Below are 13924 nucleotides of genomic sequence, written 5' to 3'. Positions count from 1 at the left end.
GACTATAGACTAGACTATAGACTAGACTATAGACTAGACTATAGACTAGACTATAGACTAGACTATAGACTAGACTATAGACTAGACTATAGACTAGACTATAGACTAGACTATAGACTAGACTATAGACTAGACTATAGACTAGACTATAGACTAGACTATAGACTAGACTATAGACTAGACTATAGACTAGACTATAGATTAGACTATGGACTAGACTATAGACTAGACTATAGACTAGACTTTAGACTAGACTATAGACTAGACTATAGACTAGACTATAGACTAGACTATAGACTGGACTATAGACTAGACTATAGACTAGACTATAGACTAGACTATAGACTAGACTATAGACTAGACTATAGACTAGACTATAGACTAGACTATAGACTAGACTATAGACTAGACTATAGACTAGACTAGACTAGACTATAGACTAGACTATAGACTAGACTATAGACTAGACTATAGACTAGACTATAGACTAGACTATAGACTAGACTATAGACTAGACTATAGACTAGACTATAGACTAGACTATAGACTGGACTATAGACTAGACTATAGACTAGACTATAGACTAGACTATAGACTAGACTATAGAGACTATAGACTAGACTATAGACTAGACTATAGACTAGACTATAGACTAGACTATAGACTAGACTATAGACTAGACTATAGACTAGACTATAGACTAGACTATAGACTAGACTATAGACTAGACTATAGACTAGACTATAGACTAGACTATAGACTAGACTATAGACTAGACTATAGACTAGACTATAGACTAGACTATAGACTAGACTATAGACTAGACTATAGACTAGACTATAGACTAGACTATAGACTAGACTATAGACTAGACTATAGACTAGACTATAGACTAGAATATAGACTAGACTATAGACTACACTATAGACTAGACTATAGACTAGACTATAGACTACACTATAGACTACACTATAGACTACACTATAGACTACACTATAGACTAGACTATAGACTAGACTATAGACTAGACTATAGACTAGACTATAGACTAGACTATAGACTAGACTATAGACTAGACTATAGACTAGACTGTAGACTAGACTATAGACTAGACTATAGACTAGACTATAGACTAGAATAGACTAGACTGTAGACTAGACTATAGACTAGACTATAGACTAGACTATAGACTAGACTATAGACTAGACTATAGACTAGACTATAGACTAGACTATAGACTAGACTATAGACTAGACTATAGACTAGACTATAGACTAGACTATAGACTAGACTATAGACTAGACTATAGACTAGACTATAGACTAGACTATAGACTAGACTATAGACTAGACTATAGACTAGACTATAGACTAGACTATAGACTAGACTATAGACTAGACTATAGACTAGACTATAGACTAGACTAGACTATAGACTAGACTATAGACTAGACTAGACTATAGACTAGACTATAGACTAGACTATAGACTAGACTATAGACTAGACTATAGACTAGACTATAGACTAGACTATAGACTAGACTATAGACTAGACTATAGACTAGACTATAGACTAGACTATAGACTAGACTATAGACTAGACTATAGACTAGACTATATACTAGACTATAGACTAGACTATAGACTAGACTATAAACTAGACTATAGACTAGACTATACTAGACTATAAACTAGACTATAGACTAGACTATAGACTGGACTATAGACTGGACTATAGACTAGACTATAGACTGGACTATAGACCAGACGATAGACCAGACTATAGACTAGACTATAGACAAGACTAAGTATAAACTAGACTATACACTAGACTGTACACTAGACTATACACTAGACTGTACACTAGACTATAGGCTAGACTAATCACTGGACTATAGTCATACATCCATATTAGATTATTTGACATTTTTAACTTATCCCGTAAACCTCGCATTAATATTAAATTTTATGTTTATTGTAATATGCAAAATTTTAAAATATTAACTATAGTTTTTTAAACATATAAACTATAAGGAAATTATCATCATTTGATTAATTTATAAATTAGCAATTCAAAAATCCCCCTCATAAAGATACAGATTTTACGAACAAAATAGTATATTAAATCATCTTAAAGCATCATCAACATTAAAAAGATTTTACGGTAATTAATTGTATATCCTACACTGATAAATATGACATTATATAACATGCTGATGTTTGTAATACGAGATTAAAGTTTCAGTTGTTTTTTTGAAAAATTAGAAATTTGACCATATAGTTGCTATATAAGGGTCACTACTTATCCAAACATCTATAGACGGACTTCATCATATTCTATCATATTCTGCAAAGATAGATACATTTATGGACTAAGTTCCTAAATTAGGTAGGTACCTTCTCAAATACAATTAAAATTGTTGTTATTTAAGCCTATAAATGGGTACATCTTTGAAGAGTAGTTTACATTTAACCCGAGCCTCTCACAGCTCTTGTATGATAACTTATAGTCGGTTTTGATCAACCGTACAATCATATTTATATATTTTGTTTTGAATTTACAATTTCTAAGTGTTTTAGTAATTTAATTAATCAAAATTGAATTGCAAGTTTTAACTAGTTTTAGGTTTTTTGAATGAAATTATGAAGAAAAAGGGGAACGCGAACCTTGAGTAATGTTTAAAATTAATTTCTCTTTCATTTGGTTTTTAATGTGGTTTAAACTTGAATAGGTTGGATTCTTAATTTGTTAAAAATGTTAAACTTATTTTTAAATGCAAATTTAACAGCAAAAGAGAGAAATAAGAAGAAGTAAATGATCGTTATAAGAAATTAAAATTTAAAATTCAATTATTATTATTTGCTGCTTATCTCTTCCAGTCTATGCTGAATTCTAATTGCCAAATAAATTATCAGAATTTATGACCTAAATGCAGTTTTAAACACAAATATTAATTCTCTTATTAGACAGGCACTCTATGTACATATGTACATAACAAGATCTTAAGAAACCACCAGTTGCAATTCAAAGTCATTGACGTTATATAAAAACTTAAAGAATACCATTAAATAAACATCATCATAAACTAACTAACCAAACGATACAAACCACAACTGGAGGGAAACAAACTTTAAAGAACTGGAACTGATAAGCATGATTGATTGATCGGTCGTTCGTACGTTTAATTGTAAGTAATGCTGATGAAGATGAATGGACATTGGGTGACAAATATCTATATAAATAAATAAGCGAAATCGGCAGACAATTAATGCGTTAAGATAAATTACTAGTTTGAGTGTTTACTATAATCTGAGTAATTTTATTGTAAACATGGAGGCAATTCTGAAAGTATAATGTAAATAAAGAGGAAAATAAATAACAGAAAGGTTTCGAATGGAAACAGTGGAATAGTAATTGTTTTGATTTCATAGTGGGAGTTACTAACTAACTAACTAACTAACTAACTAACTAACTACTAACTACTAACTAACTAACTACTAACTACTACTAACTACTAACTAACTAACTAACTAACTAACTAACTAACTAACTAACTAACTAACTAACTAACTAACTAACTAACTAACTAACTAACTACTAACTACTACTAACTAACTAACTAACTACTAACTAACTAACTAACTAACTACTAACTAACTAACTAACTAACTAACTACTAACTAACTAACTAACTAACTAAACTAACTCTAACTAACTAACTACTAACTAACTAACTAACTACTAACTACTACTAACTAACTAACTAACTAACTAACTAACTACTAACTAACTACTAACTAACTAACTAACTACTAACTAACTAACTAACTACCTTAACTAACTAACTACTAACTACAACTAACTAACTAACTACTAACTAACTAACTAACTAACTACTAACTACTAACTAACTAACTAACTAACTAACTAACTACTACTAACTAACTACTAACTAACTAACTAACTAACTAAACTAACTACTACTAACTAACTAACTAACTCTAACTAACTAACTAACTAACTAACTAACTACTAACTAACTAACTACTACTACTAACTAACTAACTACAACTAAACTACTAACTAACTAACTAACTAACTAACTAACTAACTAACTACTACTAACTAACTAACTAACTAACTAACTAACTAACTAACTAACTAACTAACTAACTAACTAACTAACTAACTAACTAACTAACTAACTAACACTAACTAACTAACTAACTAACTAACTACTAACTAACTAACTAACTAACTAACTACCTAACTACTAACTAACTACTAACTAACTAACTAACTAACTAACTAACTAACTAACTAACTAACTAACTAACTACTAACTAACTAACTAACTACTACTAACTAACTAACTAACTAACTAACTACTAACTAACTAACTAACTAACTACTAACTACTACTAACTAACTAACTAACACTACTACTAACTAACTAACTAACTAACTAACTAACTAACTAACTACTAACTACTAACTAACTACTAACTAACTAACTAACTACTAACTAACTAACTAACTAACTAACTAACTAACTAACTAACTAACTAACTAACTAACTAACTAACTAACTAACTAACTAACTAACTAACTACTAACTAACTAACTAACTAACTAACTACTACTAACTAAACTAACTACTAACTAACTACTACTAACTAACTAACTAACTAACTAACTAACTAACTAACTAACTAACTACTAACTAACTAACTAACTACTAACTACTAACTAACTAACTAACTAACTAACTAACTAACTAACTAACTAACTAACACTAACTAACTAACTAACTAACTAACTAACTAACTAACTAACTAACTAACTAACTAACTAACTAACTAACTAACTAACTAACTAACTAACTAACTAACTAACTAACTAACTAACTACCTAACTAACTAACTAACTAACTACTAACTAACTAACTACTAACTACTAACTAACTCTAACTAAACTAACTAACTAACTAACTACTACTAACTTACTACTAACTAACTAACTACTACTACTAACTACTAACTAACTAACTAACTAACTAACTAACTAACTAACTACTAACTAACTAACTACTACTAACTAACTACTACTAACTAACTAACTAACTAACTAACTACTAACTAACTACTAACTAACTAAAAGCAAATTTTTTCAAAACTTATTTTTATTGCAACTTGGCTCCATATAACTAATAATGCCGGCCTAATCGTCAAGTTCTAACTAAATATATAAAAAATCGTTAATTTAAATATTTAAGAAAACCAAATAATTTTCAAATTTACACAAGTGTCTTATAATTTTTTATAGAATTTTACAATAATCAAGATTCTACTGTTTTAAAAACAACAGTTTTGTTTGTTGTTTTCAATAAAATTTAAACAAAATATGTAAAAAGATCGTGAGAAAGAGAGGAGAGAGCAAAAAGCGTGTATTGTTATGAGAGGAAATTGATAAGAAATCGAATAATAAACATTTGTAGGTAACAGTATTGTGCCAAAAAATCTAAGAAATAATGTATGTATGCAGCATTTAATCTAACACTAGTATTTAGTAGATAGTATCTAAACATGCACTTGAAAAACCCCTAGATATGAGAGAACTAATGGGCCTTTTGGACGTTTTTCAAAGTACTTATGATAAGTTTTGATATAAACTAGATATAGAATGACACTATACCATACACTAGACTAGACTAAAGACTGGACTATAGACTCGACTAGACTAGACTATAGACTAGACTAATAGACTAGACTATAGACTAGACTATAGACTAGACTATAGACTAGACTATAGACTAGACTATAGACTAGACTATAGACTAGACTATAGACTAGACTATAGACTAGACTATAGACTAGACTATAGACTAGACTATAGACTAGACTATAGACTAGACTATAGACTAGACTATAGACTAGACTATAGACTAGACTATAGACTAGACTATAGACTAGACTATAGACTAGACTATAGACTAGACTATAGACTAGCATAGACTAGACTATAGACTAGACTCTAGACTAGACTATAGACTAGACTATAGACTAGACTATAGACTAGACTATAGACTAGACTATAGACTAGACATAGACTAGACTAGACTATGACTAGACTATAGACTGACTATGACTAGACTATAGACTAACTATAGACTAGACTATGACTAGACTATAGACTAGACTATAGACTAGACTATAGACTAGACTATAGACTAGACTATAGACTAGACTATAGACTAGACTATAGACTAGACTATAGACTAGACTATAGACTAGACTATAGACTAGACTCTAGACTAGACTATAGACTATAGACTAGACTATAGACTAGACTATAGACTAGACTATAGACTAGACTATAGACTAGACTATAGACTAGACTATAGACTAGACTATAGACTAGACTATAGACTAGACTATAGACTAGACTATAGACTAGACTATAGACTAGACTATAGACTAGACTATAGACTAGACTATAGACTAGACTACAGACTAGACTATAGACTAGACTAGACTATAGACTAGACTATAGACTAGACTATAGACTAGACTATAGACTAGACTATAGACTAGACTATAGACTAGACTATAGACTAGACTATAGACTAGACTAAAGACTAGACTATAGACTAGACTATAGACTAGACTATAGACTAGACTATAGACTAGACTATAGACTAGACTATAGACTAGACTATAGACTAGACTATAGACTAGACTATAGACTAGACTATAGACTAGACTATAGACTAGACTATAGACTAGACTATATACTAGACTATAGACTAGACTATAGACTAGACTATAGACTAGACTATAGACTAGACTATAGACTAGACTACAGACTAGACTATAGACTAGACTAGACTATAGACTAGACTATAGACTAGACTATAGACTAGACTATAGACTAGACTATAGACTAGACTATAGACTAGACTATAGACTAGACTATAGACTAGACTATAGACTAGACTAAAGACTAGACTATAGACTAGACTATAGACTAGACTATAGACTAGCTATAGACTAGACTATAGACTAGACTATAGACTAGACTATAGACTAGACTATAGACTAGACTATAGACTAGACTATAGACTAGACTATAGACTAGACTATAGACTAGACTATAGACTAGACTATAGACTAGACTATAGACTAGACTATAGACTATAGACTAGACTATAGACTAGACTATAGACTAGACTATAGACTAGACTATAGACTAGACTATAGACTAGACTATAGACTAGACTAGACTATAGACTAGACTAGACTATAGACTAGACTATAGACTAGACTAGACTATAGACTAGACTAGACTATAGACTAGACTATAGACTAGACTATAGACTAGACTATAGACTAGACTATAGACTAGACTATAGACTAGACTATAGACTAGACTATAGACTAGACTAGACCATAGAATAGACTATAGAATAGACTATATACTAGACAATAGACTAGACTAGACTATAGACTAGGCTAGACTAGACAATAGAATAGACTATTGAATAGACTATGGAATAGACTATAGACTAGACTATAGACTAGATTAAAGACTAGACTATAAACTAGACTATAGACTATACTATAGACTAGACTTAAATTAATCTTTTTGAACTTTGGTACCTTTTATTTTGGAATATTTTCAAAAAGTACTAATTTCTACGATAGTACCCATTTGCATTTTTATCTCTTGTCTTAAAAAAAAAACAACAAACTTGGATTTGTTGCTGTGAATATCTAACATTTTACGCTCACACATTGATCTTCATAACGTTGTGTGTTAGTCGGTTAAGTAACGTCGCACTGTTAAGATCGTTACTCTTCAGGCGGTACGTAGTCAAAGAGTAAAACTCCAACTTAACAATAAAGTTATTGTTGGTGGTTGTTGTTTTTTTTGAAACGGTTTCATTTGCTTTGAAAAAAATAAAGATTACGAGTTTAAAATTTAATTTGTTTTATATTAAATGTGTTAATAGTTGAATTAATTAATTTGTTTAAATAAATTGTTTATTTTAATTTGTTATTTTGTTTTTTGACCGTCTTTAGACATGCATTTCAATATAATTTTGGCATTTATTGCCATTTATGGTTTAAGTGTAACGCAGGCGGGAGTTATTAAAGCCCCACAAACGCCCTGGGATTTGATAGAAGCAATTAGAGCTACATCACAAATTCGTGGTTTAATGGAACTTGGATAACAGGTGGGTTGAATATGTTAAAATCTAGAATAATTAAAAACCTTTTAAAACAAATCTAAACTGTCTTTATAAGGTTATAGTTAATATGTAAATTTTGATTAGACCCACCACAGAGTTTGATAAAAAGTTAATTATTTATTTAAAAATCTCTTTAAAGAGTACTTCAAAATCAAGTCGGTTAAGGTCGTACATATTATGTAAAAGAAATCAGAGAGCTCTTACTAAATATTAATATTTCTTGGGAAATTTCCAATAATCAGGAAATCAGCAAAGCGAATCAGGAATTCAAGGAATTTGTTATAAATAAAAAAAACAACATTTCGCTATAAAATAAAGCAAAAAATTAAAACAATTGTCAATTTTATAATCAAACAATCAAAGATCTTATAGAGCTTAAGCAGAAGGGACCCAGAAAGCTTGAAATTAAAAAGACATATTTTTTCATTTAAATTCTTTAAATCAGCGGAAATGCCAATAAATACCTTTCTCAAAAAAAACTATATCAATATTTTCCTTATGCAATTTAAGATAAGATTTCTTTAGCACTCTAGTTTCATTCTATTAAAAGATCTTATCATCAAATATGTTTTCAATAAAATAAAACTTTAAATCTAATCTAAATAGTAAGAATTCAATAGTCATTAAAAATTGGAAATCTATATACTTTAGTACCTCTATATAAATAGTACACCAAGTTAACTGTCAAAATGACAGCTTATCTTTCAAAATAACAATCAGTTATTATAAATGCTTATGACCGTAAAAATAACAATATTATTTATTACTTTAACAAACACACAATTAGTTAGTTTTAACCGTAAAGGTGTTTTTTATAAGAATGGTTAAGTTTTCTTTACTTACGATAATTTTACGCACCACATATGATGTAAACCATATAATTGTTTACATTTAAGTAAAATTAATCTTAGGTATGTAAACAATAAAAGTTGCGGTTTCTATTTGGAAAATTAGAAAACAAAGAAAAGAAAAATTACAATGACGATTTGAAATGTAGAAAGATAAATGGGTTAATCTAAAGATCTTGGAGGAAATTTGAACTAAAGAGAAAGTTAAATTAATTAGGTACAGAGTCAGAAATTTTATCAAAAATATAGTGATTAATTAAGATAACTGAACCAGAACTGACGTAGAACTGAACTAGAACTGAACTAGAACTGAACTAGAACTGAACTAGAACTGAACTAGAACTGAACTAGAACTGACTGAACTGAACTAGAACTGAACTAGAACTGAACTAGAACTGAACTAGAAACTGAACTAGAACTGAACTAGAACTGAACTAGAACTGAACTAGAACTGAACTAGAACTGAACTAGAACTGAACTAGAACTGAACTAGAACTGAACTAGAACTGAACTAGAACTGAACTAGAACTAGAACTGAACTAGAACTGAACTAGAACTGAACTAGAACTGAACTAGAACTGAACTAGAACTGAACTAGAACTGAACTAGAACTGAACTAGAACTGAACTAGAACTGAACTAGAACTGAACTAGAACTGAACTAGAACTGAACTAGAACTGAACTAGAACTGAACTAGAACTGAACTAGAACTGAACTAGAACTGAACTAGAACTGAACTAGAACTGAACTAGAACTGAACTAGAACTGAACTAGAACTGAACTAGAACTGAACTCGAACTGAACTAGAAACTGAACTAGAACTGAACTAGAAATCTGAACTAGAACTGAACTAGAACTGAACTAGAACTGAACTAGAACTGGAACTAGACTGAACTAGAACTAACTAGAACTGACTAGAACTGAACTAGAACTGAACTAGAACTGAACTAGAACTGAACTAGAACTGAACTAGAACTGAACTAGAACTGAACTAGAACTGAACTAGAACTGAACTAGAACTGAACTAGAACTGAACTAGAACTGAACTAGAACTGAACTAGAACTGACTAGACTGAACTAGAACTGAACTAGAACTGAACTAGAACTGAACTAGAACTGAACTAGAACTGAACTAGACTGAACTAGAACTGAACTAGAACTGAACTAGAACTGAACTAGAACTGAACTAGAACTGAACTAGAACTGAACTAGAACTGAACTAAACTGAACTAGAACTGAACTAGAACTGAACTACTGAACTGAACTGACTAGAACTGAACTAGAACTGAACTAGAACTGAACTAGAAACTGAACTAGAACTGAACTAGAAACTGAACTAGAACTGAACTAAACTGAACTAGAACTAGAACTGAACTAGAACTGAACTAGAACTGAACTAGAACTGAACTAGAACTGAACTAGAACTGAACTAGAACTGACTAGAACTGAACTAGAACTGAACTAGAACTGAACTAGAACTGAACTAGAACTAAAACTGAACTAGAACTGAACTAGAACTGAACTAGAACTGAACTAGAACTGAACTAGAACTGAACTAGAACTGAACTAGAACTGAACTAGAACTGAACTAGAACTGAACTAGAACTGAACTAGAACTGAACTAGAACTGAACTAGAACTGAACTAGAACTGAACTAGAACTGAACTAGAACTGAACTAGAACTGAACTAGAACTGAACTAGAACTGAACTAGAACTGAACTAGAACTGAACTAGAACTGAACTAGAACTGAACTAGAACTGAACTAGAACTGAACTAGAACTGAACTAGAACTAGTCTCGAACTGAACTAGAACTGAACTAGAACTGAACTAGAACTGAACTAGAACTGAACTAGAACTGAACTAGAACTGAACTAGAACTGAACTAGAACTGAACTAGAACTGAACTAGAACTGAACTAGAACTGAACTAGAACTGAACTAGAACTGAACTAGAACTGAACTAGAACTGAACTAGAACTGAACTAAAACTGAACTAGAACTGAACTAGAACTAGAACTGAACCAAAACTGAACTGATAATTTCTATGGAAAAATTTCTATTTTTTTTCACTTTTTACGTATTTTCAGATGAAGAATTTTATTACACTGCCACTGATAGATCCATACACAAGTTCAATGCTGCCACCGGTAGTGATTCGATTTTTGTTACCTCAGATTTTTTGGTAAGCTAATCATTCAAAATTTGTTAGAAAAATGAGAGATAAAAGTCGCTTTACTCTCTTCACAGAACATTTACAATCGCAGCAGTTCCTTTAAATTATCCCCCGATAATACTAAAATCCTAGTACGTTACGATGTCGAAGAGATCTTCAGACATTCTTTTATAGCGAAATATGATGTCTTCGATATTGCCACGCGTAGTGCCATCAAAATCCATAATGGCGAAAAATTGCAATATTGTGGTTGGTCCCCGGTTAAGGATCGTTTGGCTTATGTTTACAATAACAATGTTTTCATACATTTTGGTGAAAATTTGGAAGTACAAATCACATCGGATGGCATTGATGGTGTTTTCTATAATGGTATACCCGATTGGGTGTATGAGGAGGAGGTGTTGAGTAGTGGCTCTGCCATGTGGTGGTCCGATGATGGCAATTATTTGGCTGTAGGTGTTTTCGATGATACCAATGTGGAAACTTTTAAATATTTCATATATGGTGAGGCTGAAGATCCCTTGTATCAATATCCCAAAGAGGTGGATTTGAAATATCCCAAACCGGGTACAAATAACCCAGTGGTGGCTTTGAGAGTTTTCGATTTGAGTTTGGATCCTAACTATGTGACCATTAAGGCTCCCGTAGAGGTGGTGAGCAGTGATCATATTTTACAAAGTGTTGCCTGGACTAGTGATCGCAAACTGTTGATCACTTGGTTGAATAGACGTCAGAATATTGCCAGTTTACAGTTGTGCGCTGTGTCAGGAGAATGCGTGGAGGTTAAACGTATTGAAGAGCCTAAAGGTTGGGTAGCCATTGGCAATCCTATATGCTTAAAGAATAGTGAAAATTGTTTGTTCAGTTATTGGATTGATAACTGGTATCAAGTATGGAATTTAGATTTGAAAACTGGTCAAAATATTTGGCGTTCTCTGGGAGAGTTTACTGTCTTGAAGGTTTATGGTTATGATGAAGAAAATGATAAACTGTAAGTAGAGAAAGAATGACTTTTTATCCGATAATAACGGATACTTTTATGTATTTTCAGATACTACCAGGCCACTTTGGAAAGTGATCCTTCCGTTTATCATGTGTTCAGTAATAAAGATTGTTTAACTTGCAATTTGCTGGATGTTGAGGGCGTAGCCTGTCGTTCAGCTGCTGCTGCCTTTAGTAAAAGTTACTCCTATTATACTGTTTCCTGCAGTGGACCCAATCCCAGCTATACCAAAATTTTCGCCACAAAGACCAACACTGAAGTCAAAAATTGGGAAGATAATCAGGCTTTCCGCGTCAAGTTGGCTTCAAAACTTAGGCCTGAAATTAAATTTTTGAAAGTTCCTTTAGCTGATGGTTCCATAGGTATGGCCAAAATTCAATTTCCTCCAAATTTAGATACCAACAAAAAATATCCCATGATTATTTTTGTCTATGGTGGACCGAACTCGGTGAAAATCACTAATGGTTTTGTTGTGGGTTTTGATGCCTATATGACCACCAATCGTGAGGTTATCTATGTGCAAGTGGATGGTCGCGGTACCGGTAATAAGGGTAAAGATTTACTATTTTCTGTCAACAATCATTTGGGTGAATTTGAGGTTGAGGATCAAATTCATGTTACGAAATATTTACAAGAGAAATACACTTTTATTGATAAAGATCGTTGTGGTATTTGGGGTTGGAGTTATGGTGGTTATATGACAGCCCGCACTTTGGCCAATGATACCGAAAGAGTATACCAATGTGGCATTTCAGTGGCCCCCGTAACATCTTGGTTCTACTATGACACCATTTATACCGAACGTTATATGGGTTTGCCGACTGAAAATCTGAAGAAATATTTGGATACCAGTGTTTTGGAACAAGTTCATAACTTCCGTAATCATGACTTTATGTTGATTCATGGTTCGGGTGATGACAATGTCCACTATCAACAGTCTTTGATGTTGGCCAAGGTCTTACAGGCTCATGATATCTTGTTTGAGGAAATGGTAGGTCTTTCTCTCTCGCCTTTCGTGTTAAATAACAACTCTTAATAAATTTTCTTCTTCTTTTTAGACTTACACCGATGAAAACCATTCTATTGGTAATTTCTTGCCTCATTTGTATAATACTATGGATCATTTCTGGATCAACTGTTTAAATTGGATGTCGAGGAGGAAGATTAAAACCTGTTTTTTAAGTTTTTAGTCTTATGTTTGATACAAATTTATAGTATTCCTTATTTTCCTTGATATGTTTACAGAATTTTACATTTAATTATTTAAACTTTATTATATATTTTTTTAATTTAATACTAAAGTAAAGCTGATATTTTGTGATGAAGAAATGAAATTTAATTGAAGAAGTTGAATTGGCATATTTTATCATTGGTAAGATATATAAGATTTAAAGATCCTTAAAGAACTAATTGGACGTTTAAGCTCTGGGAGGCCGACGCCCTAAAACAAAGATATCATTGCTCAAACATATTGCGTATTATTTTCAAAACTAAATTAGTTTAAAATCTTCTGTGTCTAGTTCTGTCCTGCTTCTAGTTCTTGTTCTGTTCTAGTCTGTTCTAGTCTGTTCTAGTTCTGTTCTAGTTCTGTTCTAGTTCTGTTCTAGTTCTGTTCTAGTTCTGTTCTAGTTCTGTTCTAGTTCTGTT

The 13924-nt window shown here is 31.6% G+C and overlaps 1 protein-coding gene across 1 annotated transcript; it reads left to right on the top strand.

Annotated features, from left to right (window-relative positions):
• Window positions 1–7854: 7854 nt before the first annotated feature.
• Window positions 7855–13616, top strand: LOC119610985 (venom dipeptidyl peptidase 4). Its single transcript, XM_037966426.1, is given in 7 exon segments — window positions 7855–7864; window positions 8082–8213; window positions 8216–8236; window positions 11189–11283; window positions 11349–12265; window positions 12326–13268; window positions 13336–13616. Coding segments are annotated over 6 exon segments (2238 nt in total). The 5' UTR covers window positions 7855–7864; window positions 8082–8083; the 3' UTR covers window positions 13468–13616.
• Window positions 13617–13924: the final 308 nt, after the last annotated feature.

Source organism: Lucilia sericata, unplaced genomic scaffold, assembly GCF_015586225.1.
Source record: "Lucilia sericata isolate MDLA Ls3-8-SP2 unplaced genomic scaffold, ASM1558622v1 Contig001330F_arrow, whole genome shotgun sequence".
Classification (NCBI taxonomy): domain Eukaryota; kingdom Metazoa; phylum Arthropoda; class Insecta; order Diptera; family Calliphoridae; genus Lucilia; species Lucilia sericata.
This window is presented reverse-complemented; position numbering and strand designations above follow the sequence as displayed.